This window comes from Chaetura pelagica, unplaced genomic scaffold (genome assembly GCF_000747805.2).
Source record: "Chaetura pelagica isolate M959 unplaced genomic scaffold, ChaPel_1.0 scaffold234, whole genome shotgun sequence".
In the NCBI taxonomy this organism is placed as follows: domain Eukaryota; kingdom Metazoa; phylum Chordata; class Aves; order Apodiformes; family Apodidae; genus Chaetura; species Chaetura pelagica.
Window position 1 is genome coordinate 1,405,664 of NW_009952967.1, and position 21,802 is coordinate 1,427,465.

A 21,802-nucleotide genomic window follows, 5' to 3' on the forward strand; every position below is an offset into this window, starting at 1 on the left:
AAGAGAGACCAGAGAAATCAGAATCAGGTGAGTTCTTACCACAAAATGTTTGTATAACCCTTCTCTCATATCTAATATCCTCACATAAATTCTTCATATCTCTCAGTTCCCCCCTCTAGCTGCTCCTGCATAACTGAATAACCCTCAAATTCAGCATCTGAGGGCAAAGTAGAGAACCAGAGTAGTGGAATATTTCCCGACAGTCTCCTCACCTGCTTCTTCCTATTTGTGAGCAACAAGCTACAATTTCTACATCATTTTTCATTCAACATTCAAGACCTGGGCTTGTCCAAGCAGAGACTCCCCAGATTACAGCACACAGAGAGGCATAAACACATGTACTATCTTATTTCAACATGCAGGCTTTGAAACTATAACAATAACTTTTTTTTTTTTTTAATAATATTCTAGGAAACGAATCCACCAAGCTTTTTAAAGTGAAATTGATTTTTGTATAACATGGGGAGGAATGATATTTGCCAGGGTAAATTCAACCTTACCCAACACTTGCTATCATTTCTGGCTTCTTGCAGCACTCCCAGGGAGGCAGCAATTGTTTTTTCCTTATGTCCCATAAAGAAATCCTGTAACTGCTGTGCACATCCAGCATCCATAAAACCTCCTGTGATCCAAAAAGGACAAAAGTAATAATTTTCAGCCTCACTGACAGATGGGATTAATATAAATATGTGTGCATGGAAAGTACCAACAGCATTTTAACTGTGGTTGGCCTGAGGGCTCACTCCTTTATAAGCTGTCTTGACTTGCAGCTACATGTTCTTTGCTTATCTTCTTGCCTGGTTATTTCTCAATTTATTTTCCCAAGCTCTTAGTCTTCCCTGCTTCATTCCTTCATTTTAGTTTCTCCTCTTACTAATTGTGCTGGTAAGCAGTGTTCTTGGCAGAATTATCTTCCTATACACAGTCATTAGATTTGATGCTGTCACTTGAATTCATAATAGCTTTTGTAAGATGGTTTCAGCTGTTTCATGCCTCTGAATCTCCTTCTTCTCACCGAGCAGGTCCCACAACTCTGCAGTTGTCTCTGCAGTTTTAAAAGGCTGGTATTTGGTTTCAAGGTAACCTTTCCATTTCATCACATCCTTGGTGAATCTGCTACAGTTATTCCAGCTACACCTCCTCTTTAAGTGAAATATCTTGCTCACATGGACCAGAAAGATAGATATGAAAAATCTCCATTTTGTTTGAGCTCTTTCCCCCACCCCCCCTGCAATTTCCACATCTTGTTCCCCAAGTGAATTGTGTCTCAAAGCTTTTATAGCTTTTCATTCACATTCATTAACTGTCAGTGAACTTAACAGTTGTATTTACAGTCCTTTACCTAAAGCTGATATTTAAGGGGCCTAAAGGATATGCCAAATGATGATCAGAAATCCAGTGACCCAGCTTTGAGCTGCCAGGGTGATGTAACAGTGCCACCATACCAAGAAGAGCCAGAGCAGCCTTCAGATGTCTACTCAGGACTGTCACCTCCCCTTAATCTGAGGGAGAGACCTGCAGAGGGAAGAGGCTCTGGCACTGCTGTCTCTGAATCAATGTACTCACCAGCTGAACAAATACTTAGAAAATGTTTCAAAGGGATAAATGTAGGAAAATAATTTCAAAGTGACTCTAGGACATCAAAGCTGGGGACTAAGCATGTACAAACCTGCAGTAACCATTTATGATCCTGCCTGACACCACTTTCCTGATAGCTTTCCAGTGCTTGGCTTCTCCTTCCACTGGAGCTCCCAGTAAAACCACATCCTCAATGATCCCTTGAGAGTCTAAGGGTGAAAGGAGAACAGCTCAGGTTTAGAAGACAGATGAGAAAATGGATCTTTACATGTACATGAAGGAGGGGTATGCCCAGATGTGTACTACAGAAAAGTCACCATTTCTGTGGTTTAAATTTTAAAGACAGAAACAATGGAAAGGAGAATCTTAAACAGAATTTTGCATAAATATTCATCAGGTCCAGCTGGAGGCAGTAAATGTGAAAATTAGAGTACCTGAGGCAGGGATGATGGAAAGAGGGAGCAGTGGCCTGGCCTCTGCCCAGAAAGATGCAGTTCAAGCAGCAAACCTGTGGAAAACTCAGTTGAAATAATGATTGAATGAGAAATATTTGGGCTCTGCTACTTTCCTAAACTGTTAAAAAATATATTAATATATGTTCATAAAGCTTTGTAAAGAGAGATCAAGCACCTGATGCCTAAATTTCACCTGAAGTGAAAGTGAGAATGACTGCATACCACATCAAGTTGTAACAGGGAGGTGCTGCCTGGCTGGACTTTTAAAATATAAATCAATAGGTTTCCTTTCCCTGATAACAGTAAACAACCTGCAGTGCCTGCATCCTTCCCTGCTGTGTAAATCCCAGCACCCTGACAACAATCCAAAAGAGCTCTGGTGGCATTAATTGTTATTGCAAAGCTAATTTTGCACCCATCAAGAGAACAGCAAATGGCAAGTCAATTTTGTTAGTGTAATCTGTGAGCAATAAAGTCCAGCCTTGTGAACAGGGAGCTGGTTCCAACCAAGGTACTAAATTCCATGGCCAACTGAATAAACAAACCATTCATTCATGAGGATTCCAAACATTTGGGCAAGGTATTGGAAGCTTTTGTTTCTCCAGTCCTTTGTACAGCTCATTTCTTGTTCTGAACAAAAATGTTTAGCTGAAAAATGCTCCTGTAGAGAGAGGGGAGCAGAAACCTGAGAACAGATCACTGGCATGAATAGCTGCTGACATTCTTAATTAATTAAATGTATTTCACAGTCTGAAAATATTTTATATGCTGAAGAACAATAAAGGCTCCACAAGCAGGAGGGGGAAAAAAAGGAATTACTGATGGACAACAATTAAAAACTGACAAGATTATTTGTCCAGAAAAGGTGTGGAAGATACAAGCTGACCTGGAGGCCATAACCAGTTCTTGGGAGCTGGGTTTGCTGTGCCCTTGGGGTACAACTCTCTGGGCACAGAAGAAAACATCCCTTCACCTCAGTCCTCACCCTCAGGTTTCAGAGGTGGTAACAGCCATTAGCAGGTTTCACTAGTTTACACTTCTTAGTTATTAAATGCATGGGAACTGTGAGGAAGAAACAGACCAATGTGTTTCCCATGCAGTAAGTCATCTCTGACATTACTGCATCTTCTGCTATAAAGCCATTTTCTGGAAACCTACTAAGCTCTGACTTCCAGAGTCATTTGTGATTAAGTACATCCCAAAGGTTACTTAATTGCTTTGCTGAAGAGTATTTTAACAGACTTAGAGTTTCTGCCATGGTGTTTCACAGGATAATCCATGCTTAGTTATTTGTCCTTGGAAATGCCACTGCCATCTGGATACAAACAGCCTGCATGACAAAGCCTTGTCTTCCCTTTGTGTGAGACATTCAAGTCCAAGCCCAGATCAGTCTCAGATGTTCCAGGTCCCAGCTCCATTTCTTCTTTGGCTTGCTCTGGAATGTGCATGTGAAGAGCGCCTTGGCAATCTGCACTAAACATGTTGCTTGTCATCTCCCAAATAGCTCAGCTTTCATAATTCAATTAAGGAACTGAAAAATTAGTGTACAGTGGGGAGCTGCTATGATACATAATTATGATGCTTGGATTTCTTTAGAATGGCAGCCAGCCTTAAAGACCCCTAATGATTTCCTTTCATGTATTACTTTGCTACAGTGTCACGTTATTCCAGCAAGAGGCTGCAGATCATTAAATAAAAAGGCTGAAAATATCTCAACCCCTGGCATTCTTGGGACACAAAAAGAGTAGATCTAGGGCCAGATTAGGATCTGGGTTCTGCCTTCAGTCTAGCTCCATTTGGATCATTCTGTGTTTGATTAGATTTGTTTGGAGAATAGGAATCCTGTATTTGAGGACTTGTGTCTTAAACCAGGAGTTAAGCTCTGGCACGTGGCTGTCAACAGAAGGAATACTGACCTTCTCCATCCTCACCTGGCTCTATTCCCACCTTCTTGGACTTCATGAAACATTTTCCTTTACAAAGTTCCTTATTTATTAGTGATTCTTTGTGAGGCTAAATGGTTAATGAATTAAATTAGCTATGTAGGGGGAAGGCAGGCTGCACACACACACTTACTACTGACTCAGCTCCAAGATGTGATTTACATCAACTGATCATAATTATTTGATTCTTTTCTTTCTAAATTAAAAATAGAATCTACTAATAAACAGCACCACAACTGGTAATAAATTGACAGATGGTTCTCTACTTGACTTTGGGGGAAAATTACCCTGAAAATAGCAGATGACAGTGGTGTTTCAGTGACTTAAATGGAAGGGAGGATGGAGGGAGGCAGATACAATAGCTACAGGAAGCTCCCAATAAAGGCAAAGCTTCCTCTGCCAAGATCCCAGTGGTGAGTGGGCAGCTCAGACTGGTTTGGCAGTCAAATGTCACAAAATGTCAAGTTGTTTTTTACAGACTGGAGAGCGAACTGACACCCTGGAGCACCTGGAGTGAAGAGAGTGGGTTTAAGCCACTGAACTGGTGGAAAGGACAGCAGAATTTGGCTCCAAATGGATTTCAAAACCTTTTTCTTTTGGGTTTCTGTCCTATCCTAAAAGATCCGAGTTCTGTTCCAGAAGAACTCCAGAACTCCTCCTCTGGGAAAAAAAATTGCTCCAACAGTGAGGAAAATAAAGGAAGAAAATGCTAGAAGGTGAATTTTACCTTTTTCTTGAGCCATTTCTTGCAGGCAGAAATAAATGACTCTTGCACCCAAACTGAAGCCAATCAGTGAGACAGGTCGTTTGCCCTAAGGAAGAAGGAAAAGGGACACCACCATCAAAATGTGTTCCAGACCTAGAAAGACTGGCCACAGGATCCCCCAGACCCTGACACCCAAAGAACTTATGCTGGTGTATGATCTTTCAAACATTTAACTTGGTTGATTTCAAACAGATTCTGCATCCTCAAAACTGTCCAGTTCAACATAAAAAATAATCTGCATATCTGAGTATTTTGTTATTTTTTTGATGTTCAGAAAATCAACGGAAAGAATTTAATGATCACAAGTTACAACCAAGAAGGTATTTCCAACAGAAAGAAAACAGATGCTGTCATTGGTTTAAAATGTCCAAATCAAGGCCTAATTCAAGGAACAACATTTTCCTGGAAATGTCTCAATACCCAGAAGCAGCAGCTGTAATACAAAAATCTTGATTTAAGACTGAGTGACAGCAGCAGGGTGTGGCTTCTTAAAAAAATAGGGGTAAGCTTTTCTTTTGAATAACCTAATGAGATTTTCTAAAAGATCAAAGGAAGCCCAGTCTCAACAACCATGAAAAATGATCTTTGTGTTAACTGGGGAGCAGGTGGACTCCCTAGACAACACATTGACTTGTTTTAGATGCTCTAGCACATTGGAATATGTGTTTTCACAATGCTGAATGCTTAAAAGGCAGTAACAAATGCCCCCAAGCATGAAATAAAAGTTTATTGCCCTTCCTGGGATTGTATTTTTATGACAAATCAAGTTTGTTTCTACTCTGCTGTTTCACATGATTATTTATGACAAGCAGCTCCCAGAGGGCTCCTCTGGAATAGATCCTGGACTTGTGTGCCTGCAAGATGAAGACGTGGCCAGCAGAAGAGACCCCTCCATGCCAGAGACAGCCCAGCCAGGAATTTCTTGAGGCAAAACCCCCTGTTTTTTAATAACATCTATCACTTCTTTCAGCTACCAGCCCATTCCACTTCTCTGTAGGCAAAGCCATGGCTCACAGTGCATCTCCTGATGCATGGTCTGCTCCTATATTGATTCCTGGGGCCTCTTTGTTATCAGGGAATATTTTAACCCTGTATTCTCTTCCCTTTTTGACCAATCTTTACTTTTTTTTCTCAAATTTCCACCAGGTGAGCTGGCCCGGCTGTTCTGTGACATGATCAAGCCACTTGTCATCACCTGTATCTCTTTTTCTACCATTAGAAAACCTTTAGATGGGATGAATCTTTAGCAGGAATTCTCAGATTCCCTTGGGACTTCCTGTTTTTCCTCAAAGAACCAGACACATGCTGGTCACCTTCATACAGAATTTATTAATCTTTGAGTTTATCATTTGTTTTCTTCTCCCTGGAAAGATATAACTTGATAGTTTACTAGCATGCCTATAAAAATTGACCTCCATGGGTCAAATTCTTTCCAGAGATTATTCCTGGCTACCTTCTAGCCCATTACCTGCTGTCGACTGAGCAGGATATGTGCCAGGTGTTTTCCAACCTCAGCAGAACGATGGAGACACACTCCCCAGGGGTTGTCAATGACACTGGCCACAGTCAGGAGTGAAGCTGGCCAAGTCAAGGCTGTCACAATACCTGCCACATGCAAAGCAAAAAGCACAGTCAAGGATCTGGGTTCCTCTTAGGAAACATCAAAAGCAAGGCAGTTCAGTGAAGTTAAAAGCTAAAGCTCTTATCATTTCCAGTTCTTCTTTCTCAAGAGCTGATCTGAGGAATGTTTGGCTAGACTAAAGATAAGAAAGAATCTGATGTTCTGACACAGAGGGGGACAGACACTCCACATGAAGGTAACCTGCACGTCAGAGGTTTCTGTCAGGCAGTGGAACTGTAATAACAGAGAAAGAAACAATCACCCACAAAGTGTTTGCAGCTGTAATTTTAAAAGAATGAGTCAATGACACAGAGAGACAGTAATCCAGGAGAGGAAATCTAAATCACTGGTGGTCCAGAGAAGGTTCTCAGGACTCTTCTGTGCCAAAACTGCCAAGGGAGGAGCCTTCTCAGAAATCTCCCTTGTTTTCGGAAGTTCATTTAAACAGCCACCAACAGTCAAACTGCACAAGAGCCACCTAAGCAGATCTGAGACCATTCTCACCTGACAAGACAGTGAATTTTAGGGCTTCCTGAGCCATCATGCTCACAAAACCATTCAGCAGGGAATCTAAGGCATTGCCAAGCTCCATGAGGTACTTGGTTTCCCAGGCCAGGCAGTACTGCTCGCTGGAGTGCAACATGCTGCTCCATGGTGCTGTGAAGCTCCCTGAGAAAAGTTGCAAAGGTGGAATTTATGTGCAGAGAAAACACAACAGTGGCTGATTCCTGGCAAGATGAGCCCACCAGAGAATCAGAGAAGAACTGGCAGGATACTGGAATGTACCAATATAACAAAGAATTACAGTTCAAACTACTGTGAGATTTAGACTCTGTGTTTCTGTTGCTTCACAATAAATTTGGTCTTTGTTAATAATCCTGCAGCTTTAGCTGCCTTGGCACAGAGTCTGCAGTGTGGACAGGCTCAGACTTCATGACCTGTTCAGTTGCCTCAAAGACTACCAAGACAGATGGACATTAACACTAATTATGTCAGGTATTGAGGACATTCCTCCTATCATCATACATAAAGCCCAGTCTGTGGGTAAGAATTAAGGGGCAAGCAGGTGCGGGTGACACAGTTGTGGGGGTCTACTACAGACCTCCTGATCAAGGTGAGGAGGTTGATGAGGCTTTCTACAAGCAACTGAAAGCAGCCTCACAACTACAGTCGCTGGTCCTCATGGGAGATTTCAACTACCCTGATATCTGCTGGAAGACTCACACAGCCAGCCTTTCACAGTCTAGGAGGTTCCTCCAATGCATTGATGATAACTTCTTAATGCAAATGGTGGACAAGCCGACTAGAAGAGGAGCGCTGCTGGATCTTGTACTAACCAGCAAGGAGGGCCTTGTTGAAGCAGTGGTGGTCAATGGCAGCCTTGGCTGCAGTGATCATGAGATGGTGGAGTTCAGGATCCTGTGTGGAAGGAACAAAATACCCAGCAGGACCAGAACCCTGGACTTCCACAGGGCAAACTTTGGTCTCCTCAATCATCTATTAAGGGAAATCCCATGGGACAGGGTGCTAGAAAATAAAGGAGCTCAAGATAGCTGGTCAACATTCAAGGACCACTTCTTGCAAGCACAGGATCAGAGCGTCCCAATGGTGGTGACCTCATCAATGTTTACAAATATGTAAGGGGTGAGTGTCAGGGGGATGGAGTTAGGCTTTTCTCAGTGATGACCAGTGATAGGACAAGGGGTAATGGGTGTAAATTGGAGCATAGGAGGTTCAAGGTGAATATCCGAAAAAATTTTTTTACTGTAAGAGTGACAGAGCACTGGAACAGACTGCCCAGGGAGGTTGTGGAGTCTCCCTCACTGGAGACATTCAAAACCCACCTGGATGAGTTCCTGTGTGATGTACTCTAGGTGACCCTGCTCTGGCAGGGGGGTTGGACTAGATGATCTCTCGAGGTCCCTTCCAGCCCCTAAGATTCTATGATTCTATGATTCTATGATTCAGTCCTGCAGCTCCATCTTCTCATGCAGACCAAAGGAGGGCCTGGCCTGAGAAGGATGAAGTGTTGAATGGACTGAGTTCAGTGGGACCAGGAGCACAGAAAAGAGGAAAGAATTAGTCAAAATCTTATCACGGAGCATCTCCTCAGAACTTCAGTTAGATGACCAATAATTGCAGTAATGGCTCTGTCTGAAAACAAGGATCCGCACTTGCAGATCCAGACTGCAATTATTTTCACTTGTCATCTAGCCTCAGTAAGACACTTCAGTCTAATTTTTTCCCTCCAGGTGCTAATGAAAAGCAGTGCCTGGATGCTTGAGAGATAATGGATAATTTCCCCTGTACAAGTCTAATTTTTTTGGCTGAAAAAACAATTTTTAAGCTGTACTCTTTCCTGTTTGTAGTGTAGCTTGTACTAAGTAGCCAGGAGGGGCCTGGCAAGGCTGTTATTAGCAGATGGACTCTGAAGGGCAGACTAGAATTTTCATTTTAATTAACTGAAATCCTTCCCACCCTGTTCCTACCCGAAACAATGCAGGGCAGGTTGAGGCATGAGAGAATCCATGCTAGATAATACCTCAATATCCTGTCAGATTTATGAATGTACAGACAGGCAGCTCAAAAATCACAAATCCTGTAAAAATCCTGTTCTCGGTCCCTCTGTTTCAAGAAGTCATGTAAGTGTGTAAATAGACAGACACAGCTGTAAGGAGGAAAATGGATGACAATTCCAGTTTTGCTTTTTAAAACATGATAGTAGATTGCTAGTTATGGAAGAAGAATGTGTGTCATTTGTAACTCCCTTTTAAGGGCAAACAGACACAAAAAGGTTCCTGGGGGGACACACTTGTCTTTGTAACAGTGCCTGGGAACTCTCCAAGCCCAACGGTTTGGGGCCCTGGCAAGCAGATGAGGAAAAAAGCCAAGGCACAGGACTGCAAAGTGAAAATAACTTTCCCCTGACAGCAAGCTGCAACCTAGCAAGCAACAGGCCAGAGTCATCCTTTTGCATTAATGATATCCAGTGTTAATTATGATCCTTCTGAATAAAGTCAGGGTGCTGAACACATCAGCAGACAGTTGACATATTTTACATGACAGGCTATACTGGAAACTAAAATGCTACAGACATTTCAAGGTTGCTGCCTGTAAGTTCACCTCCTGAGTGCTGAGCTTAACAGGATTTACTTGACAGAACTTTCTTGCCAATTAACTTCATTAGTTGGCAGATACCAAGAAAGAAAAAAGATACTATTTTCTGTTAATTGCTGGAGGATAAACATGAGGTCTCAGAGATAGGTGAGACACTTTGTACTACCGCACCCCAAACAAAACCTTTCCTAGCAAACGCAGACAGCATTTATTAACAAAAACCATCTGCTGTGATTACTATCAATCTGCTTACCACTACCAATTCACTGCCCTCTCCTCTATTTTGATTGGGATTGCAGATTGGGTTACAAAATCTTACACTGAGTCAGTCTGTTTTAGTTACCAGGCAATGCAAGTGTGGGGAAGACAGGATGCTAGAAGGGCACAAACCCTGCCTGGAATGAAACACAGACACAGCTCTCCAGGCTCTTCTCTGCTTCCTCATCTTGTTCTTACCATATTTGCCTGTGCAAAGCCATCCGGTAATTGCTATGGTGATATGAAGTTGCCTTCCTTCAGTAAGTGGGAGGAATTCAAACTCTTCTATGGCTCCCACACGCTTCTTCATCTTGTATCCTACATACAGCAAGGCAGAAACACAAGTCAGAAATCACACAGCAAGGACAGACTGCTAACAGTAGAAGTTCCTAAGAATTTACTTGGGTAATTTGGAAAGGGATTTTTTTCCTTTCCAAAACCCTCAGGCAGTCCATGCATTATTTAAGAGCTTGGTATAGAGCCAGCTTGATCCTTCTGAGTTTGTGTGATCTGAGGGAATCCCAGCAGAAGGCTTCCTTGCTGCAGCAGACATCAGCTGAAAGAGCTGCTGCTCTCCATGGCAGCACCTTCCACAGCAAGCTTCCATTTCCTTACCCAGCCACACACCAACTATTCTTCTACTTGGTCATCGGGGGCTACACAGCATCTTAACCAGCATTGAAATACAAATGTCAAAAGTCTAAGATTACACCTCAAGTTGCTTCCCTTGCTCTGCAGAGCTCAGCTAAGTCATGAGCTCAGCATTAGCAGACATGACTCCCCCAGTGTAAGAAGGACACTGAGCTCCGGGAGAGAGGAGGCCACGAAGATGACCCAAGGGCTGGAGCAGCTCTGCTCTGGAGACAGGCTGGGAGAGTTGGGGTGTTCCAGTGTCCGGAGAAGGGAAGGCTCCAGGGAGACCTTAGAGCACCTTCAAGTACCTGAAGGGGCTCCAGGAAAGCTGGGGAGGGATCTGGGACAAGGAGTTGTAGTGAGAGGACAAGGGGGAATGGATTAAAACTGGAAGAGGGGAGACTCAGGTTAGACAATAGAAGTATATTCTTGAGTGTGAGGCTGGTGAGACACTGGAACAGGTTGCCCAGGGAAGCTGTGGCTGCCCCATCCCTGGAAGTGTTGAAGGGCAGGCTGGATTGGGCTTGGAGCAACCTGGGCTGGTGGGAGGTGTCTCTGCCCATGCAGGGGGAATGGAACTAGGTGATCTTTAAGGTCCCTTCCAACCCAAACCATTCCATGATTCTATGATCCTGTGCCTCAGTAATGAGCACTGTGTGTCTCTCCCTTACCAGTAAGTCCAGCTCCCGCTGCTCCAAAGAGTGATGCCATGACAGCAATCCCAGCAGTGGAACCTAAGGCAGCTGCTCCAGCACTTCCAATGATAGTAGCAGCTCCTGCAGCAACCAGAGGGGCAGCCAGACCCCCTGTCAAGCCTGAAGATGCAACAAATGATATCACTAAATTATCACCTACAAAATCCAGGCAGTCCTTGCCCTGTGCTTTGAGTCCTGCTAAGGCTCCGAAGAGAGAACAAATGTTGGGTTTTTTTCCATCACCAACACAGGGCCTTTCTGAGATCCTCCTCAGGCCTCTGCACAGATTCTTTGACCGATTTCAGTAAAAAAGAAGAATAATTTAAAAGTGAAAGGAAGGATGTGTGGTAGCCTGGGGTGAACTATGCCCTGTTTGGTTAGGAAACATTGATCTGGTCTCAAACTATTTTGAATTTAGATTTGAAGATCTGATCCCCTTATAACACAAGAGCAAAAGAGAAGAAAACATTTTTTAAGGGTGATGACCTCACCCTTTAGTATTTCCCCCAGGAAGTGAAGCTACACTGGAATAACCTTTCTAGCTAATTCTTTCAGTTTTATTTTTTTGTGGTGGAAAATACTTTCCTTAGACTGGGGGTCTCTCCTGCTGGTTGTGGGTTATGGGGTGGGTTTTTTTGGTGTCTGAAGTGACATCCTACTTTCAGCCTGGTAAATTTAGAGTTTGGGCTAAAAGGGGTAATGGCTTCTGTTGCTGAAGGTGTAGTTCAGACACCTTCCCCTTTGACCCCAGTGCTGTGCATGTAATTCAGGAGTCTCCAGAATGCCCAAGGCAGCCTCACCAATCACTGTTCCTCCTCCAACAGTGGCCAAACCAATCAGCAGGCATCTCTTCAGCTTTTTGCTTCTTTCCTTCTTTTTTCTGGATACCTCTGCAGTTCTGTGGGGGGATTAAGAGCAGAAAAACTGATGGAAAAAAAGCCTGAGGGATACCAGTGCTGCATCACCATCTGCTTGGATTCTCCTCAGTATAATTTCCCTACTGGGAACAGTAAAAAGTAACATGCAGGTGTGGACTGTGACAACACACTCACATTTATGAGCATGGACATAAACCCACAGATTTAATTTGAAACTATTTAATTGCTGACAAAAGCCAACAGATGTTACTTACTTCGAAAACCCTTCCTAATAAGGCTGAAGCTTGTAAAAAAAGAAAAAGAAACAAGAAGTCAAAAAGCACTTCAATAACTATTTACTGCCCATGTGTCTTAAAAAACCCACAAGAAAGCTAAGTGGAAACAGGGGAAAGTGTTTGAAACAAAGGGAATAAGGGGTAATTTGTGCTAACAGAGAGATGGAATCAAACGGTTTTCCAACAACAGTGTATATATTCAGCTGCTTTCTAATTGCACCTCACAATAGAAGAACATAATCAGTATTAAACACAGTCATTAGTTCATTTGTCTGTGTGCATTTCAGCTACATTTTAACAAACTTACCAGAAACAGGTAAATAAACTACAAGGCACAAATGTCACTTATTAGGCACTGCTGTTGGCTTCTCTCCACTGTCTTGGGTTTCTCTCTTATCAGAAATACTTCCCACTTCAGAGGAAAGTGCAAGAAACAGAGGATACGGGAATAAGTTATTGACAGAGGAATGTTCCTCTCAGCCTGCTTACACAGCAATTAATCTGGGCCTTGAAACATGAGAGTTTATCTTGCTTCCAAACTTGGATATTTTCCCACTTAAATCCTAGCTTAATTGTGGATTCTAATTATCCAGATAATTGCCTAATCCTTCCCAGAACCCCCTAAGGGCACTGTAATTTTGATAAAGACAATTTGAGATGAATCCCAAACAATGTGCAGCTTTGTCAAACACAGCAGGAGGAGAATGAAGCACAGTGGGTGAAATCCCTGCACTGCTGGAGTCAATGGCAGAATTCCCACTGATTCACACACTCTCTCCACAGAGATCATCCAAAAAAGCAGGGTGTGTTACCTTCTGCAGCAGCCAATGGAGCTGTCTGCTGAGAAGAAGAGTGCAGGATATGCAGGAGTTTGTGCGTGCAGTCACCAATCTGAATGCCTGGCTTTGGAAAAATTCCTCCTGGAGTTGCTCAAATAAGTGCTGCAGTCTGACTGTCAACAGCTGTGTTGGCAATACCCAGGAGTTTCTGTTCTACAGAGGGTTCACTGCTTTTGTAGCCAATGTGCTCTTGTCTTGGGCTGAAAATGGTGACATTGGGAGAGCTGGAATATGGCTAGAATTATAGAATGGTTTGGGTTGGAAGGGACCTTAAAGATCATCTAGTTCCAACCCCCCTGCATGAGCAGGGACACCTCCCACCAGCCCAGGTTGCTCCAAGCCCCATCCAACCTGCCCTTGAACACCTCTAGGGATGGGGCAGCCACAGCTTCCCTGGGCAACCTGGGCCAGGGTCTCACCACCCTCACACCAAAGAATTTCCTCCTCATGTCCAACTTCAATCTCCCCTCTTCCAGTTTTAATCCATTCCCCTTGTCCTCTCACTACAACTCCTTGTCCCAGATCCCTCCCCAGCTTTCCTGGAGCCCCTTCAGGCACTGGCAGGTGCTCTAAGGTCTCCCCGGAGCCTTCTCTTCTCCAGGCTGAACAAGCCCAGCTCCCTGGCTGCCCCATCCCTAGAGGTGTTCAAGGGCAGGTTGGATGGGGCTTGGAGCAACCTGGGCTGGTGGGAGGTGTCCTTGCTCATGCAGGGGGTTGGATCTAGATGATCTTGAAGGTTCCTTCCAACACAAACCATTCCATGATTCCATGATTCTCTGATCCTTGGGCAAAGAACAAGATTGAAGTCCATGGCTTTTGCCTCACCAGCTATGCACAACCCCCACTGAGCTGGCTACAGCCTCATGCCTGTAAGTAGGCAGTGTAATTTTCTGCTCACTATATTTTTGGGTTGTGCCACAGGAGCCAAAGTCTGGCTGGTACAGAATTGGTCTCTTTGCAGGTGACACCCCATTCTCAGCACCATTGTCTTTCTCCACTCAAGGCTCAGGATAAAGTTTATTTCCACAAGCCACAGCAAAACGGTCTCCATTAATACCAACCCTTGCTCCTGCATACCAAACACTGTCCTGTTTAGCAGTCCTGATCTTTGAGATTATTTTGACTTTCCCTTTTTACAGTGTGCTATAAAGTTAAGCTTTGTTCAAATGAACTTCTAACTGAAAGACACCCATCACATGCTGAACACCCTGGTAACATCTGAACTGCTCTGTGTCAGGGACATTGATTAAAGGCTTTATTAGCACCTGGGTTAATCTCACAACCTATTTGCTGAGTTGACAGATAAAAATATTAAACGGTCCCTTGAAAGTCCACTATGGCCATGTTTACTTCCTTCCAATTGCTTAATCTTCACACAATTCCTGCCTGATAAGTGGAATGTAAAACCACTACATTTCTTTTGGCTGTTTCACATCTAAGATCTGGTAATTAAAATAATTAATCTTATATTCACAACACAGAACTAGAAGTCAGTCCCATAAAGATCTAAAGATGTACATTGTTGCCCTCAAGACCTACCTCCAACAGGAGTTAAGACAGGATGCAGAAGATAGATCCACAGAAAATGAGCAGCTGAGGATCTAATCCTGAAATGTATAGGAACTTGGTTCTGCAAGAGGGAGTTCTATTTGAATAACATTGGGCCAAAAGATAAAAGACATGAGATCTTTGTGGTGTGTTAAAGCATAATCTACAGTCTCAGAGAGGCAACAAGGAACAAGGAAGTGAAGTAGTTCAGCCCAGAGCAGCCTTTGCCAGCTTGTAAGGTTGGGTCTCAGCTCTGGTTTTAAGAGTGTTGTGAGGGTTCTGCAACCCTAATTAAGCTATAAATGATTACACTAAGAGCCATGGGGGGAATGATCAGAGACTGGACTTAGGCACAAGTAATTACTACAAAACTTTCCAGCACCAGCAGTGTTTTTTTATCCCATAGTCAACACAAATGTTCTTACTCAGACTCTTCCTCCTTTTGTTCCCTCAGGTTCTCAAGCAGCGATTCCTCCAGGGCTTTCAGCTCCTCCAGGGGGATTCTCAGCAGCCAGGTGATGTGGCAGATCAACACCCTTGCTCGAGCATCATAGTACCCTTAAACACAAGGAAGCCCAAGAAATCAATTAGTGCTTGTCACACCAGATGAAACATCAAGTCGTGCACTCAGCTGTGCTGGAGGAACACGTCACCCACAGGCACAGCTCCTTCCCTCAGGCCCTCTTCATCTTCCGTCTACCTGAAGACAACTATTATCTAGAGAAGAGTGTGATAAATGGGAAAACCTTCATCCATGCAAACCTCATCCTGTGAACAGTCACTGCACCAAGTAATTGCCTTTTATAGCAGAAAAAGGATCTCAAAGCCTTTGGTCTTTATCCTCTGTGAGAGAGGCGTTCTGGCTCTGGAAAGGATGCATCTTCTTCTCAACAGAGAAATGCAGCAAGGCCAGATCTAACTGGAAATATCAAACATATATATATATGTATATATATATATATCACTCAGCTGTGCTGGAGGAACACGTCACCCACAGGCACAGCTCCTTCCCTCAGGCCCTCTTCATCTTCCGTCTACCTGAAGACAACTATTATCTAGAGAAGAGTGTGATAAATGGGAAAACCTTCATCCATGCAAACCTCATCCTGTGAACAGTCACTGCACCAAGTAATTGCCTTTTATAGCAGAAAAAGGATCTCAAAGCCTTTGGTCTTTATCCTCTGTGAGAGAGGCGTTCTGGCTCTGGAAAGGATGCATCTTCTTCTCAACAGAGAAATGCAAGCAAGGCCAATCTAACTGGAAATATCAAACATATATATATATGTATATATATATATATATGGGTGACATGACATAGTACATCTCAACAATGTAGCAATGAAAGACATAGTATCTTGTAAAAATGCACCTCCAGGCAAAAGTTTTATATTCAGCTTATCTTTTTGGCAGCAAGAGGGACTCTGGAGGTTAAAACTATACACCAGCTGACCTAGCAGCAACACAGACCATTGCTTGCATTTCTACTTCACTGTTGGAGATGCAGGAGTGGACAGTGCACTCAGACAACAGGAACAGGAGAAACAATTACTCCTATGCTTATAAGCAGGTGTTCTTAAAGGAAAAACATTTAAAACTGAATGGATTTTAAATTATTTGTGCCTACTCTTGCTTTTTTAATGCATTTCTCTGAGGCACCTGCTGCTTGTTGATCATAGGCTTTTGTAAAAGGTTCTTGGTGCACTCTGTTGCAACTGTTTTTCTAGGAGGGGTGAAGATACCAGCAAGATCCAACTACAGAGCCTGTTTCTGATTCCCACTGCACGTAGATCAAGTGTGGCTCTTGGCAATCTGTTGTTGATTTATTTATTGCCACCATTACCAAGATACCAAATTACTTTTGTGGGCTTTAATGAGGCCACTTTTAAAATCTGTCCTCAGTTGAGAAATCAGGATAGTGTTTATCTTCACTTCATCCCTGACATGTGCCACATCTTGCAAGCCCAAGCAGGTGTTTTAATGAGCAGCCCTTTTTCTTCCTGTCTGCTAAGACACAACTTTGCTTTCTCTTGGCACTAAGTCAGTGAAGTTTGAAAATTTATTTCTTTTCAATTCCAACTTAGCAAAATAAGCAGTTTTGCAATAACTGACTTGTCATTTTTCCATTCAAAATAAAGCAAAGAAGAAAAATGGTTCTTTTTTCTGCAGGGAAACAGGCTAATCAGCAACCAGCAAGTTCTATCCTGTGAGAACATGTTAAAACACAAAGACTTAAAAAATGCAAGTAGGGGTATAAAAAAGGTTTATTTTAGAAATGAGCGTTTTGTTCAGTAGGAAGTCTTTATTTCAGTATTTTTATCAGACTAACCCATGTTATGGATTGTAAACCAGGAAATTGTTCTATGCATAATACATTCTATTAGTAAAATCACCTTTATTTATAATAGGTTGCACAGGACACTCTGGAATTTATTCTCTGATTATTTATATTTTTTTTCTTTTTAGGCAACTGCATTAAAAAAATGCTAGGCTGAGATTTTCATAACAGCTTCACTACCTTTCTAAAGGAAGAGGTGGCCTCCAGCCCTGGAAACACTGGAGAAAAAACACTCCAGTTTAATTACTTCACTTCAGAAATTTTCTACATACATTTGCATGCTAATACCTGATGTGAAGGTAAGGAGGTGATCAGTTGTTCAATTTTAAACAGGTATTTTATTAATTATTCCTAATGTAATAGTTGCTTTTCCTGCAGTGAATGCAGAGAAGGAGTGTGCTGCTTTTGTTATAAAGGAAGCTAAGATAAAATAGAATGGTAGCTTGAGCTTTTTTGAGGATTTTAAAGTATCAGACATAAACTCATCTACATTATTCTTACAAAGAAGAAATGCTATATGAACTTACCATCTCTAAGACAGAAGGATAGAAGGTCCTAAAACAAGGGAAAAAAAAATAAATTCAAGTTTAAAATTACGATGTACGCCTGGAGGTACCAAAATGGAGGCATCAAAACCCACTGGGCTATAACTACAGTACTGCAGCATGTCAGTTCATGAACACAGGAAGCCAGCATGGCAGCACAGAGCAAACCCAGATGTTTCCAGTAAAAGATTCTCCATACGCAGGTGCAAACAGCTGGTGAGAAGCACATAATGCTTGGGATATGCTGAAGCATCCCATATTTTTTGTTACCAGACATCCTGTTTTAATTATCAAAGCACCATGATTACACTGGACTTCAAAGTTTGGAGAAACAGGGCTTCTCCTACCACTCAAATGCCTTCTGCTCACTATACAGCCACATATACTCTTTATTTTCAACGTAAGTAACAGGTTTCAGTGCTGCTCGCATGGACCAGATTCCAAATCTTTGGAATTCCGGGAAGGCTTGAACTGGTGTGAAGTTCTTTTGGATTAAGTGCTCAAAAATAGAAAACTCAGAATTTATCCATCTGTCAAGATTGAGGGACCTGACTTCTGTGTTGGCTCTTCACCACTAAAAAAATCAGAAAAGCAGGTCAATGAAATAGATGGTTTCTGTGGACAAATCCATGGAAAAAAAAGGCCAGTGTTTCTACTGCAATATTCTCCTCTTTTATTGTCACTGGATAGATTTTAAGTTATTTGTGTAACTACAGCATTAAGCACTAGCTCAGTGTAGCTACTTCCCTCTCCTACACACAAATAAAGCACAGCTGAATTTTACAGGGAATCCTTCTGCCCTTTGAGAGCACAAAAAAATGCAGCCAATAATGTAGGATGCTGCCAGAGAGTTTATTATTATTAGTCCCATAAGCAACTAGGCAAAATTTGTATTGTAAAAATGTCTCTGATCTTTTCCTTGCTGCACAAGAACTGCAGAACAGAGAACAAGCCACCCCTAACCAACTCCTACTAGAAAAGGGGCAAATTGTAAATATCTGAGCAAAAGTAAGTGCCTGGACTCTGAGTATCATTTTAACATGAGCAAATTCTGCTATTTCATAAAGGAGGAGAGAGTTTTTTGCATAGGAGTGAGGAAGCCAAAGGATTAGGGCAGCTGAAATCCCCTCTATGGCACTTTTTCCACAAGGTATAGCCCAAAACCTTCACTTTTCCGCTGCCCGATGTTCACACACACACACAAAAATCTCTGATGCTGAATATCTGGCTGGCTGTTCCCATCCCCAGGGAAAGCTGCCTTTAACTTGCCTGTCCTGCAGGGCCAAGTGGGATAAGCATTTGCAGAAGGTATCTGGTGGGCAGGGCCCTGCACCAAGCGGCCACCACTGCTCCTCCATCCTGCATCCCAGTGGTCAGAGTGCTCACCCAAGAAAGGAAGGTCCTGGTTTCCTCTCTCCAGTGTGTAAATAACCCTTTTAATTTAAGTTAATCACTCAATCAGGTCTCCTCAGTATCCCTGATCACCATGCTACAGAAAAAAAAAAAAAAGGGCTTCCTTCTAGGTCTGGACATGATTAGTATTCTGCGCATGCACACACACTGCAGATGATTCTCCAGGGTGGTTGGTGGGAATTGGAGACATTAATCCACACAGGGAGAAGGAGGAATATAACTGGTTTCCCAGAGCCCCAGGTACTGTAACAACCCAAGTATTAGATATTTGGGCATCATCACCTCCTCCCTGGCTGCAGTTTGGTAAGGAAGGCTTGGCATGGAGGTGTCAAAGCTCAGCAGAAGGTGCTGGGCTGGGAGTCCTAGGCAGAAAGTTGGCCAAGCAAAAAGCCTGAAGTCTAGAATATGTTGAAGCTTGTGACCTTGTTGCCATACAGGGACTAATTAAATCAACCTCCTTAACCAGGTTACTGGTTTGTGCAGAGCTCCTTTGCAGGCAATAAACTCTCCCTGTGTGTTTCAAAGGGAGTGTGGGTCCTGCACAACATGCCCAGTATTGTCTGTGGCACCTAATAGCAAATAACCCATTTTAAAAATCTGGCCTAAGCATTTCAAAAGGTGAGGGATGGATATAGGTAATCAGGTGATAAACTGGAATTACTGTTTTTATTGCATCTGTCCCAGTTAGCACTTTCAGCTATTTCTAATTGGTTTAGGTTTTTGCATGTTCTGCTGTGCAGTCATCTGGAATGCAATCAGCATTGAGTAGATGAGTTCACAAGTAGTTTGTTTTCTTCCTCTGAGCAGTAGTTATTACATTTCAGTCTTACTTTGAAGTTGGTGTTTTGAATCCCCCTGTGAACTCTCTGTATTACTACCCATATGATTGAGAAACCTAACAAAGGGAAACAACCTTTATTCAGTCCTTGTAAGCTTCTATGAATTGCTGCAAGTTCAAAACCCATTTCCTCAGCAACAGGGCACATTCAATCCACATCACAGTGGATGTGTGTAGAAAAACACAAGAAAATGGAGATTCAAAGTATGTTGAGAGAAAAAAATATATTAATAATAAGAACTTTCAACGTTTTCTCACCTCTCATCACTTTACCTCTTTTTGTTGCACTGCTTTCTCACACCACACCCACAGCCTATGTTATGATTACTGTCCTTTAAGGGTTCAGTTAACCAACATTTGCCTGTGTTAGTCATTTGCAATGAATGCAAACAAAGATAAAAATCCCTAATCCTCAAATTTTCATCAACTCAATGGTGAGCTCAGCTCTAATCTCCTGACCTCATGTATTACCCCTTCAGCATTGGGGAGATGGGGGCATGCAGAAATGCAGGCACTAGTGCTGACAGGACCCTGTCACTGAAGACACTGAGCAATTCAAGTGTGTATTTGTTAATTAAACATTAAATGTTGCATCACAGAATCACAGGATCATCATGGTTGGAAAGGATCTCAGAGATCACCAAGTCCAACCATCAGCAGAAAAAAAAATAAAACCCAAACACAGACAATCACACACTCCACCAGAAAAGACCAAATAAACCCAAACAAAACACCAAAAACCCAAATAATAAAAAAGCAAAACAAAAAAAACCCAAACACCAACAAAACAAACCCCTATAACTTCAGCCACTAGAGCATGCCCTGAAGTGCCACATCTACATGTTTCTTGAACACTTCCAAGGATGGTGACTCCACCACCTCCCTGGGCAGGCTGTTCCAGTGCCTGACCACTCTTTCAATGCAGAAATTCTTCCTAATATGCAATCTAAGCCTCCCCTACTGCAGCTTCAGGCTATTTACTCAGGTCCTGTTGTTATTTACCTGGGAGAGGCCAACACCCATCTCCCTACAACCTCCTTCCAGGTAGTTGTAGAGGGCAATGAGGTCTCTCTTCATGCTCCTCAAAGTTCCCTCAGCTGCTCCTCATATGACTTTTTCTCCAGATCCTTCACCAGCTTGGTAGGTCTTCTCTGGACACACTCCAGCCCCACAATGTCCTTCTTGTAGTGAGGGGCTCAGAACTGAAGACTGTGCTCGAGGTACAGCCTCACCGGTGCCCAGTACAGGGGGACAATCACTTCTATATTCCTCCTGACCATGTTGTTCCTGATCCAGGCCAGGATGCTGTTGGCCTTCTTGGCCACCTGGGCACACTGCTGGCTCATGTTCACCCAGCTGTCAACTAGCACCCCCAGGTCCTTTTTTGCTGGGCAGCTTTCCAGCCACTCCTCCCCAAGCCTGTATTGTTACCTGGAGTTGGTGTGACCAAAATGCAGGACTTGCCACTTGGCCTTATTGAACCCCTCAGTAGCTGCTGAATACAAAGAAGCAAAAGCACCATACAGCAACAGATCAGGAATTCACAAAGCTTTGTCCCATAGCTATTTATTTCCAGTTAAGAAAGAAAAAGCTGATCTCAGGTTGATACACTGAAGTTTTCCACAGGCCAGCATGCCTTCCCAAAGACACCTTGCAAACCTCTGCTGCCTTGCTCTACAAAAGCCTTTCACTCTATCTTTCCTTTGATAAAATCAGTCAGTACACATGACTGCATAAGGTATTGATGTTGTGGCATTAGGCTGATAGCTGTTCCTGATCTTTGCTTTCAACTTATCAAAGAGTTGTTATCTGTGGTTTCTGTATGCCACCTGAATCCAGGTGGCAAGTGCCTCAGTTCTCTGGCTCAGAGCACAGATCCAAGGCTGCTCCTGTAAAAGCACAAGGAGACTTTATGCAACACAAGCCTGGCAAGCATGAGTTAAATTTCACCAAAATCTCACCCTTAAACTCATCAGCAACACAAGATATGCCTAATTCTAGAGGATCCATCCTGAAGCAGAGAATGAGGGAAACAACCTGGGAAATATCAAACGATGTAACTGCA

At 42.9% G+C, this 21,802-nt stretch overlaps 1 protein-coding gene across 1 annotated transcript in view; it reads right to left on the reverse strand.

Annotated features, from left to right (window-relative positions):
- The window catches only part of TMCO4 (transmembrane and coiled-coil domains 4), a 36,117-nt gene that overhangs the window by 12,867 nt on the left and 1,448 nt on the right, over positions 1–21,802 (reverse strand). The window contains exons 3-11 of the mRNA XM_009995761.1: positions 17,469–17,496; positions 15,032–15,164; positions 11,867–11,964; positions 11,043–11,186; positions 9,937–10,056; positions 6,868–7,032; positions 6,211–6,347; positions 4,704–4,788; positions 1,670–1,787 (exon numbers count right to left, since the gene is read on the reverse strand). Of these exons, the coding sequence (XP_009994063.1) occupies positions 1,670–1,787; positions 4,704–4,788; positions 6,211–6,347; positions 6,868–7,032; positions 9,937–10,056; positions 11,043–11,186; positions 11,867–11,964; positions 15,032–15,164; positions 17,469–17,496 (1,028 nt within the window). The remainder of the gene's footprint in view (positions 1–1,669; positions 1,788–4,703; positions 4,789–6,210; positions 6,348–6,867; positions 7,033–9,936; positions 10,057–11,042; positions 11,187–11,866; positions 11,965–15,031; positions 15,165–17,468; positions 17,497–21,802) is intronic.